This window comes from Sarcophilus harrisii, chromosome 3 (genome assembly GCF_902635505.1).
Source record: "Sarcophilus harrisii chromosome 3, mSarHar1.11, whole genome shotgun sequence".
Taxonomy (NCBI): domain Eukaryota; kingdom Metazoa; phylum Chordata; class Mammalia; order Dasyuromorphia; family Dasyuridae; genus Sarcophilus; species Sarcophilus harrisii.
The window spans coordinates 163,138,812-163,153,743 of NC_045428.1; the positions used below are offsets into that span (position 1 = coordinate 163,138,812).

Here is a 14,932-nt window from a genome sequence, read left to right on the forward strand (position 1 = left end):
TTTACCTGGGGCCCTGGGGCTGGGCCCCTCATCCCATTTCTCTGAACCTGTCTACATTCTGAGGCCCAATGGAAGCCTCTGTTGCATTTGTACATGGGGTTTTGGGTCTTGTTCTCCCACCCTGTTTTCTCATTCTGTCTCTGTTCAACCATTGAGCTTTCAGATGACCTACTTTACCACACTGAAAGCATTGATGAGTCTCTTTTGAAGTCCCTTGCCAGAAGGGACCCCGTCTACCCATGTTGGGATCTTGGGAAGTCTGCATCATAGTCTGGCTATAAAAGGCATTTGTGCCCACTGTGGCACAGTGTCTTATGATTTCCTCTAAAGGAGCATCCTTGCTCAGTCCTAGTATAATTCTTCTGCAAACCTCATTAGCATTTTCCTTATTAGCAAGTTGCCTTATCAAAATGTCTGCTACTGCATTTTCGCCATTAGTTCTTGTGATAGCAGTCTGCAAACATCCCACAAAGTCAGCAAAGGGTTCATTTGGCCCTTGTGTTATTTTTGTGACGGCCTCACCCTTGTCTTCTTTATTGTGGAGCGAAGCCCACGCTTTGATAGCATTAGCAGCAATTTGCTCATATGCTGCTATGGAATAATTAATCTGTACTGTGACATCTGCATAGGAACCTATACCTATCAGTAGGTTACAAGTGATTGCAGTATGAGCTGCACTTTTACTATTTTGTTGGGCTTGTATCCTACAGAGCTCACTATATTCAAAAAGCCAAAAGTAGTTTTGTCCAGGTTCTAGGCATACCCTTGCTATAGATTTCCAGTCATTAGGGGTCAAGATTTCAAAAGCCAAATTTTGTAATAACATCTTAACATAAGCTGATGTAGCCCCATAAATAGTGAAAGCCTTTTTCAGATCTTTGAGGATTTCTATATCAAAAGGAGTGTGTTTTCTACTTTCTTGACCTGAAGAGTTAAACTGTTGAATCACAGGAAAAATGTGAGCTTGGAGCTCATTTACATTTCTCCCTTCTGCCTTGGCCTTTAATTCTTTTTGCAATCTAGTCATAAGAGTGGTTGGATGCTGGGGGGGAGGTGCTGGTGCTGTCACTGCCCCCTCCCCACCACTACCCCTCCTCTCTCTATCCCGGAAGGAAGGTGGAGTTGAGGGAGGAGAGTAAATTAACAGCTCCTTAGGTGGGGCTGAAGCTGCCTTGTGGGGTGGAAAGTCACCACACCCTTGAGTTTAGCTTAAGTCTCCATGCCCTGTGGGCATATGGTCATTAATCTGATCTGTTCATTGTCTCCCTAACAATCTCAGGCCTCCTTGCCTGGCTATTCCTAGAGTTCTTTTTTTTTTCTTCTAAAAGTCATAGAATTTTTTAAGGCCAACTGTGTTGGCCTTATTATTGTATTATATTGTATACATAGAATGCCTCGATGGAATTGAACTAGGACCATTTTCATTGTAATATTCAGAGAGCTGATGCCCAATTAAAGTCCAATTATCTGGAGAGATTTGCTCTTCCTCTAAGAACCAAGGAGAGGTGCTTTTTAATGTACCCAGAAGTCTAGCTGTCTGTTCCCAAGTTATAAGTAGCCTTTGTCCTTCTATCAGCTTAAGCATGCTTTCTATATCGCCACTCTGGGGTGAGGGTGGGGCTGGGGAGGGGGGTGGACATGGAGGCTTTCCTAACATCTGTCCCATTTATCTATTAAAATATTCACCTAAGTTCCTGGTCACTGGAGACTTCTTCAGTGAAAATTGGGTACTTGGTTTCCATGCTTGGGTGCCAATTGTGATGACCGCGTATTTTAAAATCAGCCTGAATCAGGAATTCAGGTTAAGGGAAAATCTTCGATCTTTATTCTTTGTAGAGGTGAAGGGGGATGGTGATAACAGTGTGAGCAGCAGCAACACCAACCTGACCAGCAGTGTCTCTCCCCGCCTCTCTTCCTCCCCTCTGCCTCCACCCACCAAAATCGTGCTAAGTCACTTCCTATACAACACATCAGGACTTGCACAAAGAGTGGGCGGGGGCCATTCTTTCTCCAAGCATATATATTAATAGAGTATGGTCCAGTTACTATTTAGCCTCATGTGCTTGGGACCTCAGTGCATCAACTCAAACTTCAGCCCATTACAATCTATATATTAAATTGTTCAAATTGTTTAAATTGAAATATAGTATAATAAATTTTGCATGTGTTCATATTTCTGGTAATATTTAAAAGACACTGAAAGGTTCATATATTCCTGGAAGTGCTAAAAACTTATATAGGCAGTTCTTTTTTATTTGTGATAGTCATAGATAGGAAGAGCAGGGATAGAGAAAATTCGTGAATAGTTTTATTCTTAACAATTCTCCTTTCACCAAATCTTATCAAAGTTACTAGGGAAGAAAAACCGAGGAATTTTTATCCTACCTCCTTTTCCTTCAAGATACTGATGATAGTACAGTAGTCAAGGAAATAGGAGAAGAGACTTCAGCTGCAAACTATGTCATTTGAGCTAGAATGAGCAAGCCCATACTATAATTTATACATAAATAATAAAAAATGATGGGTACCAGTATTACATGCCTCTTGAGCACATATCATTATCATTTCTACCGCCCTCTATTAAATGATAATTTTAAAATCCAGGTGTAATTGTGTTATGTGACAGGGAATCAGTATGACTGTGCAAAGATTTGACTTTATTATTTTAACTTGTAAATTTTATTCTTTTAAAAAATATTTTATTTTCCCCCAGGTACACATAGAGACAAATTTAAATATTAATTAAAAAAAATATCTGAGTCCCAAATTTTCTCCCTTCCTGATAAGCTTTTAGATTTAGGTCAAAATATATTTCCATATTAGTCATGTTGTGAAAGAAGACACATTAGGAAAAAAAAAAAAAGAAAATGAAAAAGTAGTATGTTTTAATCTGTATTCAGATTCTGTAAATTCTCTCTTTGGGGATGGATAACACTTTAAAAAAAAATCACGAGTCCTTTGAAGTTGTTTTGGATTATTGTATTCCTCAAAAAGCTATGTCATTCACAATTGATTATCGTACATTATTACTGTTACTGTGTACAGTGTTGTAGCTGGTTCTGGTTACTGCACTTTGCATGTGGTTTTTCTGACATCAGCCTCCTTGTCATTTCTTACAGCATGATAGTATTTCAGTGTAATCACATTTCATTCATTATATAATTTGTTCAGCCCTTTCCAAGTTCATGGGCTCTTCCTCAATTTCCAGTTCTTTGCCACCACCAAAAAATAAAACAAAACAAGAGCTTCTTTAACTATTTTTGTACAACTAGGTCCTCCTCCCACTCTTCTCCCCCCCCCCCCCCTTTCACTTTGGGATACAGATCTAGTAGTGATATTGCTGGATCAAAAGGTATATACAGTTCCAAGTTGCTCTCAATAATGGTTGGAAAAGTTCACAACTCCACCAACTATGCATTAGTGTACCAATTTCCTAGCATTCCTCCAATTTATCATTTTAGTTTTCTGTTACTTTAGCCAGTCTTATAGGTGTGAGATAGTACCTCAGAGTTTAAAACATTTGCATTTCTCTATCAATAGTGATTTAGTATGTTTTTTTTTTCATGACTATTGATAGCTTTGATTTTCTCTTCTGAAACTGCTAGTTCATATCCTTTGACCATTTATTAGTTGGTGAATGACTTTTATTCTTATAAATTTGACTTAGTTCTCTATCTATTTGAGAACTTTGGCCTTTATTACAGACACTCTATAAACATCTTTTCCTAGTTTTTTGCTTTCCTTTTAATTGAATTGATTTTTGTGCCAAATGTTAAAAAAATTTAATATAATCAAAGTTATCCATTTTATATAATGTTATCTCTTATTTGGTCTTAAATTCTTCCCTTCTGCATAGATTTGATAGATAAACTATTCCTTTCTCTTTTAATTTGCTTATGGTATCATCCTTTATGTTTAAATCATTTACCTATTTTTTTTTTTTTTTTGAAAAAAGTGTGTGAGATTTATTACATAGGTTTTTGTGAAATGGAAATTTATTGTTCTGTTTTGAATCCTCTTCTAGGTTCTCTGTGTATATGGCAATGATCTTTTTTTTCCCCTTTCTTTTTGTTGTTCTATAATTAATTTTAAAATGAATAAAAATAAAACAAAAGTATCATGGCATTTGATGCTCACAACAACTGTGGAAATAATTGAGATACTATTCCTTCAATTTTACAGATGACTGAAATTGAGGTAAATAGAGGTGAAATGATTTGCTTAGGACTACAGAGCTAGTAAACATCTGAGGTAGGAGTCAAACTCAGTTTTTTGTGATTCCAAGCTGCAAGTTATGGCCTCCACATCACCTTGCTCCTCCTAATGCTTCTGGCCTCTCTCATTGTAATCTAATTGGTCCTCTAATTAGATGCCCAAATAATTTTCCTCAGCTCACATCTGAGTTGAGCATAAACCCCTGTTTGGCATTGACAGTTTTATCCAACCTGGCTGTTCCCTTCTTATTTAACTAGTCTTTTTTATAGTTGTCAATCTCATAAATTTTATTAAGCAGTCATCCTCTCCTGGGTAATTCTCACAGAAGATGCTCCATCTCTCACTTCCAGATCTTTTCACTGTTTCCCAAGTCTTGAAAGGATCTTCTTCATGAAGTTTTGGCTTTCTTCAGGTGTCAGTTCAAAAGCTACCTTCTTTGGGAGAACTTTCCTAGAGACCTCCCCCACTCCCCAGCTACTAGAGGAAAAAGAAGGGAAGGAAAAGATTAGCCCAACTATCCCTCTAAAGTTACTAAAATTTATCAGAGTCTCTGCACTGCAATGCAGTATGCACTGTTCTGCCTTTTCCCTAAAATGAAGGAAAGAAGACCAGAAACTTGGCTGGTGCTGGAGGGAGGGGGGGGGAGATCAGGGTTCCAGGCATTGCCATGATGAGTTTCCATGTCATCTGGGTCAGCTCTTTGGACTTTGGACTCTCTACTCTTAAAAATTATTGAACCCCATGAAGACTTTTTGTTCATATGGGTTATATTTCATAGATCATTGAGCGAGAGTCACTTTATTTAGCAGACCCAAGCCTGATTTCCTACAGCTGGCATTCATCAGTAGACCTGGATTAGCACCTCCTGGCTATTATTATTGAACCAGGAGAATAGTAACATGGAAGATGCACTGATAGGAGGCTGTCTGGGGCAGCAGATGTCCTGGTTCTGGAGTTCTTGTGAGTATCAATATCTATAAAAGTATACTAAAGGGACAGTACTTAGTTGAGGAGGGTTGCTAAAGAGTGAAGATGCTGAGGACAAATAAGCTTTTGCTAACAATCCTAGAAGAGGAGTGATCAGCATCAGAAATATGAAAGTAACAGGCCATTTTTAGCATCTATGAACAGAGCTCAGATCTGAGCTTCACAGGCTGACTTACTCTCATGAGCCACTTTCAGTCTCTGGTTGCTGGAAGACTTTGTAAACCCTTCCACCTAGTAACCATGCTCCCTCATCATGTACTCATTTCACTTATCTTGCTATAGTGTATAATATGTTGCCATATTGCCATACTGTTTTCCATTTCCCCCAGCAATCCTTGTCAGATAGAGAATTCTTGTCCTAAAAGGTGGAGTCTTTATATTTATCAAATACCAAGTTACTGTGGTCAGTTCTGTACATAATCTATTCCACTGCTCTATCATTCTCTTTTCTTTCCTTTTTAAAGCACTTTATTTCTTACCCAATATCAGATGGTTTTGATGATTACTGTTTTATAATGCAGTTTGAGAGCTGATATGACCAGGGTACCTTATTTTACATTTCCCCCCATTAATTCCCTTGATATTCTTGACTTTTTGTCTTTCAGATAAATTTTATTATTATTAATCTTTTAAATTAATGCTTTGGTAGTTGATTTTTAATGGAATTCAACAATAAATTTATGTAGAATTCTTATTTTTTTTTATGTAGGTTTGGGCTATCTATAAGCAATGAATAGCTTTCCAGGCGTTAGATCTGACTTTTGTTTGTATGAAAATGACTTTTATTTGTATTTGTATGAAAATTTTGTAATTTTGTTCATATAATTCCTGGCTTTGTCTTGGCAAGTATTTTATGTTGTCTGTAATTAATTTAAAATAATTTTTCTCTTTCAGTCTTTCTTTTGTTACTGGACTTTTGTTGGGTAATATATGGAAATGCTGATGATATATATGATTTATTTTATATCCTGCAACTTTGATGAAATGGTTAATTATTTCAATTAGTTTTTATTTGATTCTTTAGGATTTTCTAAATAAAGAAAGAATCACTATCTGCAAAAAGTAATAGTTTTTGTTTTCTCCTTGTCTGTTCTAATTCCTTCAATTTCTTCTCCCCCCTCCCCCCCAACTTATTATTGCTGTAGTTAACTTTTTTTTTGGCTGAGGCAGTTGGGGTTAAGTGACTTTCCCAGGGTCACACAGCTAGGAAGTGTTAAGTGTCTGAGGCCAGATTTGAGCTCAGAAACTCCTGATTTGAGGGCTGGTGCTCTATCCATTGGGCCACCTAGCTGCCCCTGTAGTTATCATTTCTAGTAAAATATGAATAATAATAGTCATTCTTACTTCATCCCTGATCTTATTGTGAAGGCTTCTAGCTTATCCTTATTACAGACAATGCTTGCTGATAGCTTTACTAGATACTGCCTATTATTTTAAGGAATGTTTCCTTTATTCCTATGCTCTTTAGTGTTTTTAATAGAAATAAATATTGTATTTTATTAGAAGCTTTTTACTGTTGAAGTACAGGGATCTTACAAGAAACATCCCTATCTCTAGTGTCAACAGACCTCTTTGCTTGTTGCCCTCTGCTAACTTGGACTGGAAAAATGATTCACTGTGTGTGGGTGGTGGTTGTTGTTGTTTTTTTCCCTTGAATTTCTTTATTAGGATTCAGTTTGTTGCCTTTTCTTCAACTTTTTGGTTAGAGTTGTTGAGAGATGGTGATGTACTTTTCCCCTGATATTCTAATATCTTAATTGTGTTTCTAGGCTTCAACATTTTAAAGTGGTTATACAGTCTTTACTTGAAAACCACCAGTAAAAGCAAGTTTTTTATCTTTTGAATAAAATTATTCTACTTTTGGACAGTTCTAATTGTTAACATTTTAATCAGTCAACAAATATTTATTGTCAGGCAGTGAGTGTACAGAGGTATAAATAAAACTGTATCTACCTCAAGGAGCTATCTTTTATCAGTGGAGACACCCCCCCCCCCCCGATGTTTTTCTTTTGGAGGGGGAACAAAGGGGACACTAGCATCTAAGGGAGTAGGGAAACAATGCTAGACTTAGAATTCAGATGGAATATTAGAGTTCAAATACTCTGATAGTAAGTGTGACCATGCTACTTAAATTTTTTGAACTTCAATTTCCTCATTTGTATATTTGTTGTACCTACTGCCCAAGATTCTTCTGAAGCACAGAGAAATGAATCATTTGTAAAGGGCTTTACAGACTTTTAAGTCCTCTATGAATATCTGCTATTCCTAGCAGATTCCTGGGCCTGACTTCTAGGATCTATCAGAATAAGTCTGATTGTCATGTGGTATTTCTTCAAATACATGAGGACAGTTATTATCCATTTCCAACTCTTCCCTTCCTCATGGTTTTTTTTTTTTTTTTTCCTTTAAGCTAAACATTTCCATCAAATCATCTCTGTCTCTTTAAATAATAAACTTTTATTTTCAAAATACATGCAAAAATAGTTTTCAGCATTCACCCTTCGAAAACCCTGTGTTCCAAATTTCCTCTCTTCCTTCCCCCTCCCCTCATCTACACGGCAAATAACCCAATATAGGTTAAACATGTGCAGATCTTCTAAACATATCTAAACATGTATCATGCTGCACAAGGAAAATCAGATCAAAAAAGGAAAAAAAATGAGAATAGAAAAAAAAGCAAGCAAATAAGAAAAAAAAGCAAGCAAATAATAAAAAAGGTGAAAATACTATATTGTCATCCACATTCAGTCCCTTCTGGATGCACATGGCTCTTCTTATCACAAGTTTATTGAAATTGTCCTGAATCACCTCACTGTTGAAATGAGCCAAGTCTATTACAATTGATCATCACATAATCTTGTTGTTGCGTTTAATGTTCTCTTGGTTCTACTCACTTCACTTAGCATCACTTCATGTAAGTCTCCAGGCCCTTTATTAACTCATTCTCTAATGGCATGATTTGATGTAACCTTACCCTTTTCAACAAGTGTCAATTAGTTCTTTGTCATAGGCATTGAGGATAAGAAGACAAAAAGTATAAACAAGGAGTTCTCAGAAGAACTTATATTCTTTTGGGGAGAGGGAAATAAAATGTACAGATATTTTGTATTTGAATAATATGTAAAATAAATACAAGTATTGGTGAGGGAAGTGTGGGTGTGGGATAGGAGGATAGTGTTAAAGTTAAGCTTTGTCCTTCTCTAAATGTATCCCATTTTTTAAAATGTCCTTTTGGGAACAAATTAGTTAGAACTGAACACAGTATTCCAGTTGTAATCTGACCAGGACAGAGTACAATGGAATTATGTAATCTCATTTTTTTTTTCGGAGGGATGGTGGGGGGGAACCTGTGTTTCTGTAAGTGTATCCAAAAGTTACATGAACATTTCTGACTGCCATGTTGACATTGTTGATTCATTTTGAGTTTGCTGGTTTCTGAGTTCCTAGGCCTTTTTCATGTGAAAGACTAACTTTCTCAATTCTGTACTTGGATAATTGACTTTAAAAAATCAGGTTCAGGACTTTACATTTAACCTGATTAAATTTAATCTTATAAAATTTGGCTCATTCATAGATGGTTGAGATATTTTTGTATTTTTAAAAAGGAGAATGTGGATGGTTTTTTAGAATCTCTGCTCTCTTTATATGAAAGCTCTGGGAGTTTTGAAACTTTTTAGGCATATCCATGTCTGAATGTTTTGGAAGATTTTTTTTTTTTCCTCAAAAGGAATCTCCTATCAATATGCTTACTAGCATCCTTCTTTGACGAAATGAGTGACATTATGTGCTTTCAGTTATTGGTGAGAGTCAAAGGCAGCAAAATTTATTGCTTTTATTTTATGTGGTATTTTCACATTATTATCTCATTTCATTTTGGTTATACACTGTAAGTGAACTAGGTTTCTTCATTTGGATGGGAGAGGGTTTTTGCAGCAATAGACACTTCTGGTTACCAGTCAGTCAACAAATATTTATTAAGCCCTGACTGTGTCTTGCATGGTATTAGGCATTGAGGATATAAATACAATGAAAGAAATATCCCCATTTTTATGAAATAGAATCTATTCTGTAGTAATATAGTTGCCCTCTATTACTTTCAAATATGGACCTTTTCTGGTTTTTGCAAATAACTCCTTCCTTTTGTTTTTTTGCTATGCTTTCTTGCCTTTGTTAAGCCATTTGTTTAGAGAGGTTTGCTTTTCCTATGTGAAGGGTAACTAACAAGAATTATTCCAAAGTACCTCCATCAAATTAAGAAGTACCTTGGATAATTTTAATTATCAAATATTTGAAAAATTATGCCAGAAAGGGATTGATTTGAGCGGTTAGCCTGAAGATAATTTCTGGAAAGGTAATAGGGGAATGAATGTAAGTCATTTATACATAGTAGACAAAGAATAACTTCTTTGTTTAGTTATGTGTAAATGACTTGATTTGTTGAAGTCTTTTGGGATATTCTTGTGTTGCTGCTGTGTTTTAAAAGTTTAGTGAGTTGTGAAAGTATGTGGTATCAGACATCTTCACCTTTTTTTTTTTTTTTTTTGTGCATAACCTTTTCAGACATTGGGCTGGGAAGTGACTCTGTATGTGCTCGACCCTCATCTCATCGAATAAAGTCCTTTGATTCCCTTGGATCTCAGTCTTTACTTAATCGGACTTCAAAATTGTTCCAGGGCCAGTATCGAAGTTTGGTAAGTTTATGATTAAAATAAAAGCTGACATGTATATGTGCCATACCTCCATATTATTAAAGTGATATTGTAAAGGGATAAAAGTTATTTGTCCTGGACAGCTCTATTCTAATTCTCTTTGGACAGTCTAATGCCTACCCAGAGTCTCCATAAATTCTGATAAGTAGATTTGTGTGTGTGTGTGTGTGTGTGTGTGTGTGTGTGTGTGTGTGTGTAAACACATAGCATCTTACTTATATCTTCCATAAAAATGAGTGCTTGGGTACTGTGTGGTGTTTTCTTATTTAAACTTCATAAATATCCTCTTATACTTAAATGTTGGAATAAATATATATTTTTAAGGAAAACAGAGAAGAAAAAATTGAATATCTAAAGTCTATAAAACCTAAATTGCCTACTAATCATTTTCTTTCTACCTAAAAACATGATGTAAAGTGCTTTAAAAAGTTAAACTTTTATAAAAGAAGAAAACCCATATGATAGCTAAGAAATAGTTCAAAGAAAAGAGATCTGAATTAGTGGATGAATGGAGTGAAGAAAAATATGATTTTGTATTATCAGAATGGGCAAGGAACATATTGATGATAAATGTAATGATGAACTGGGAAAAAGAAAAGTGAAAAGTAAGGAGAAAGAAAGGTAGAATTTGATGTGAAAACCACTGTTTTAAGGATGTTTTAAAGTCTTGAGACTATTTTAATGGGGCAAAAGTCCCTGAACCAGGGTCTATTACACTTGTTTTCTTTGCCATGAAAAATAAACCACAGCACATAAATTTAAATTAATGAAATCAGTGGTGATGTTTTGATGAGATATAAGTGCTTGATTTTCTTTTATATATATATATTTGTGTGTGTGTGTGTATCTTTTTATTTTCAAACCATATGCAAAGAGTTTTCAGCATTCACCCTTGCAAAACCTTGTGTTCCAAATTTTTTTCTCTCTCTCTTCCTCCCACCTCTCCCCTAGACAGCAAGTAATCCAATATATGTTAAACATGTACAATTCTTCTATACATATTTCCACATTATCTTGTTGCACAAGAAAAATCAGAACAAAAAGGAAAAAGAAATGAGAGAAAAACCAAAATGCAAGCAAACAACAACAACAAAAAAGGTGAAAATACTATTGTGAGCCACACTCAGTTCCCACAGTTCTCTCCTAGATACAAATGGCTCTCTCTGTCACAAGACCATTGGAAATGACCTCAGTCACCTTGCTGCTGAAAAGAGCCATGCCCCATCAGAATTGATCTTCGTATAACCTTCTTGTTGCTATGTACAATTTGGTTTTCTTCAGTATTACAAATAAGTTATTTCAGATCAGAAATAAATATAGACAGTTAAGTTAAACATGAATGTTGTAAGATACATCAATATTATGGGATTTTGCTGAATTTTACTATTATATGTATGTGTTGATGTGAATTTTTATTGTGATAGTTGCTAAATATATTTATTAACTTGATCTTTACACTGTTATTTTAAAACATTTGCTTTAAGATAGAAACGGGGATTGGTAGACAAAAGTAGAATTTATTAGTCAGTAAGCATTTAAGTGCTTATTGTACTCTCAGTTTTTACTCAGTTTGACTTTAAAATTTTTGTGGGGTTTGGTAAGTTTGACTAAAATAAAAGTTGGCTTGTATGTGGGCACGCCCAGGTATTATTAAAGTGACATTATAGAGGAATAAAAATTATTTGTCTTGGACTTTTCTATTCTTCCACTCTTTGGACGGTCTAATGCGTACCCAGAGTCTCCATAAGTTCTGATGAGTAGATTTTGAGTGTGTGTGTGTGTGTGAGAGAGAGAGAGAGAGACAAACAGAGAGACACACACAGAGAATATGTTTATTGTACTTTAGTTTTTTTTTTGTTTGTTTTTGTTCTTTTAGGAATTCTGTAGGTTTAAATTTATTAATCACAGTAATTTAGGAAGCAGTAGTAAAATCTAAGATATAGTGGCAAAAAAAAAAAGGCTTTTCCACTTTTTTTTTTTTCCTGAGGCAATTGGTGTTAAGCAACTTGCTCAGTCACATAGGTAGGAAGTATTAAGTGTCTGAAGCTGTATTTGAACTCACGTGCTCCTGACTTCAGGGCCATCACTCTATTTACTGCACCATCTAGCTGCCCTGTCCTTTCTGCTTTTTAAAGCAGTTAATAGATAATAAGATAATAGCTAGGTGACTCAATAGATAGAGTGCCAGAACTAGAGTCAGGAAGTTTTATCCTACTGACTTGAAGTCTAGCTGCAAACATTTAAGAAATTTGTGACTCTGAGCATTTCATTTAAAACTATTTGCCTCAGTTTCTTTATCTGCCAATTGAGCTGGAGAAGGAAATGGCAAATTACTTTGGGGTTATGAGCAACTACTCATGACCAAAATGACTCATCAACAATAGAAAATAGAGGATACTAGAAATATTTCTTTGCTATTTATCTGTACTTCCCCCATCTCCCCTTTCAAAGTAGCACCATTTCCCTGATCTGAATTTGAATGTTATTGGACATGGCTCTCTAGAAGACTCAGAATTTCTTTGGAATTATGAATTCAAATTAAAAAGAAGTATAGAAACTGTTGAAAAGAATTTGCCTAGATGAATACAGAGAGGCTTGGAGAGACTTACATGAACTGATGCTAAGTGAAATGAGCAGAACCAGGAGATCATTATATACTTCAACAATGATACTGTATGAGGATATATTCTGATGGAAGTGGATTTCTTCACCAAAGAGAAGATCTAATTCAGTTCCAATTGATCAATGATGGACAGAAGCAGCTATACCCAAAGAAAGAACACTGGGAAATGAATGCAAACTGTTTGCATTTTTGTTTTTCTTCCTGGGTTATTTTTAACCTTCTGAATCAAATTCTTTCTGTGCAACAAGAGAACTCTTCTGTTCTGCACACATATATTGTATCTAGGATATACTGTGACATATTTAACATGTATAGGACTGCTTGCCATCTGGGGGAGGGGGTTGAGGGAGGGAGGGGAAAAGTCGGAACAGAAATGAGTGCAATAAATGAGTGTTGTAAACAATTACCCATGCCTGGGTTCTGTCAATAAAAAGTTATAATTATTAAAAAAAAACAAAAAAAAACAATCATTTGAAATCTCATTCAAATGATCCTTACAATTATTGAAGATCTCTACATCCTTAAAAAAAAAAAAAAAAAAAAAATTGCCTTTGATCATAAAAAGAAATTCAGAAAGGTTGTAAACAGAATATGTGCTTTATCTTCTCAGAGCTAATTTTAAAGAAACAAAATTTCAACTATATATTATCTTTGCCTTTTTCCCACTTTACAACAATTTCCTTTTCCTTTTGGAAGCTCCATTTGTGAGTGTTTTATTTGTTTGTTTGTTTGTTTTTTTAAATAAGTGTGTTAGAGGCAGCCAAGAAGGATTGCTTGAGAGGAATCAGATACTCTGAAAAGGAATATAAGTTTCCATGTTTTACATTCATGAAGAGGAGGCAGATTGGATTTGTAAGCATTTTTTTATTTTCTGAGAACTACACCTTTGGTTTACATTCATTTCTAAATAGTGGATCCTAAAGGATGCTTACTTTAATATTTGTAATTAGCTGGGAGAGGAGTTTTTGTATGGTCAGCCTCTCTGGTTCTGGAAACTTTATTGCTACAGTTGCCTTCAACATCACCAGGATTGCAAACGTGTGTGTTCTACAAAACAGATTTAATGAAGTTATTGTGAATAAGTTTACAGAGAAGAAAATATAGTGGAGTTCATGGTGGACAAAGACAGTTTATGAGAGGAGGGAAGTATATATTGTCACTTTTCTAGCAGCATGTTGATAAACTTGGTTCTAACCCCCATTAGTCAGTGAGAGCTGGCAAGCTTTGTTTTGGGAGGTGGGGTGGGGCAGAATGCTGAAGAAATAAATATTCTTGAAGCTTTAGATGTTTCTCTAACCAATTTATGTAATGTCCTAGGAAAACAGAGCACTTCAGTCTTGCCTACAATAGATGAGAAGGAACAGTGTTTTAGTGTACAGCTAATTTATCCTTTGATTCTGTTCTCTATAATTAATACTGATTGCTATGCTATTGTTAAAATTTCTCCATATTTCAAAAATTAGTCTTTGATTTTGGCTCTTATATGTTAAATTTTCTGTTTAGGTTTGTTTGAGACAAAAATTCTGAAAATCTGCCAGTTTTTTGAATGTTCTTTTTTATCCCCCCATTCAATATTATACTCAGTTTTGCTGGATAAATTTTCAGACTCAGTCCTATGGTTGTTAACTGATACTGTTACAGGACATGCAGTCTTTTATTGTAGATGCAGATAAATCCTATGTAATTCATAATATATTTCCAACATATTTGAATTTTTTTGTTGTTGCTTGTTGATCTGGGGCTTTCAAAATTTAGCAATAATTCTATATGTTTTCCTTGCAAATTGGTGAATTTATTTTTTTATTTCTACTTTATCTCTCTTCTGTAACTTCAGGATAATTTTCTTTATTTCTTGTATTATTATGTCTGTCTGTCTCTCTCTCTCTCTCTCTCTCTCTCTCTATATATATATATATATATATTTGGTCATAGCTTTCAGATAGTATATTTAGTCTTAGGTTTTTTTCTTCTCGATCAGTTCTCCAGATCTGTTGTTTTTCTTATGTTTTATGTTCTCTTCTCTTCTATTTTTTTCATTTTTCATATTTTGTTTTATTATTCCTTGGTTTCTTATAACTCCACTGAGTTTTGCCTGTGTCTTATTTGCAAAAAATCATTTTCCTTAAGAGTCTGGATTTTTTTTTTGACATTATTATTATTTTTTGGTAATCTTATTTTTCTTGGATTGTTCTATTTTTCTTTTTAAAGTTTTTCCTCAGTCTCTCTTGATTGTAAAAATCTTTTTTTGAGTTCTTCTATAAATTCTTTTTTTGAGGCAGGTAGTCATATAATATTATTCTTTGGGGGTAGGATAGTAACTGTCTATGATTGCGTTCTTTCTTCTTTGCATGCTTTTTAAAACAAAATAATAATAGTGTAATCACCTTTAGTCCATTGG

The 14,932-nt window shown here is 34.8% G+C and overlaps 1 protein-coding gene across 5 annotated transcripts in view; it reads left to right on the forward strand.

The window, feature by feature from the left end:
• The window catches only part of ARHGEF7 (Rho guanine nucleotide exchange factor 7), a 319,978-nt gene that overhangs the window by 131,909 nt on the left and 173,137 nt on the right, over window positions 1-14,932 (forward strand). For all 5 annotated transcript variants that reach the window (XM_031958722.1, XM_031958725.1, XM_031958724.1 and 2 more), the window contains exon 4: window positions 9,763-9,893. In XM_031958722.1, coding sequence (XP_031814582.1) covers window positions 9,763-9,893 — 131 coding nt within the window. The remainder of the gene's footprint in view (window positions 1-9,762; window positions 9,894-14,932) is intronic.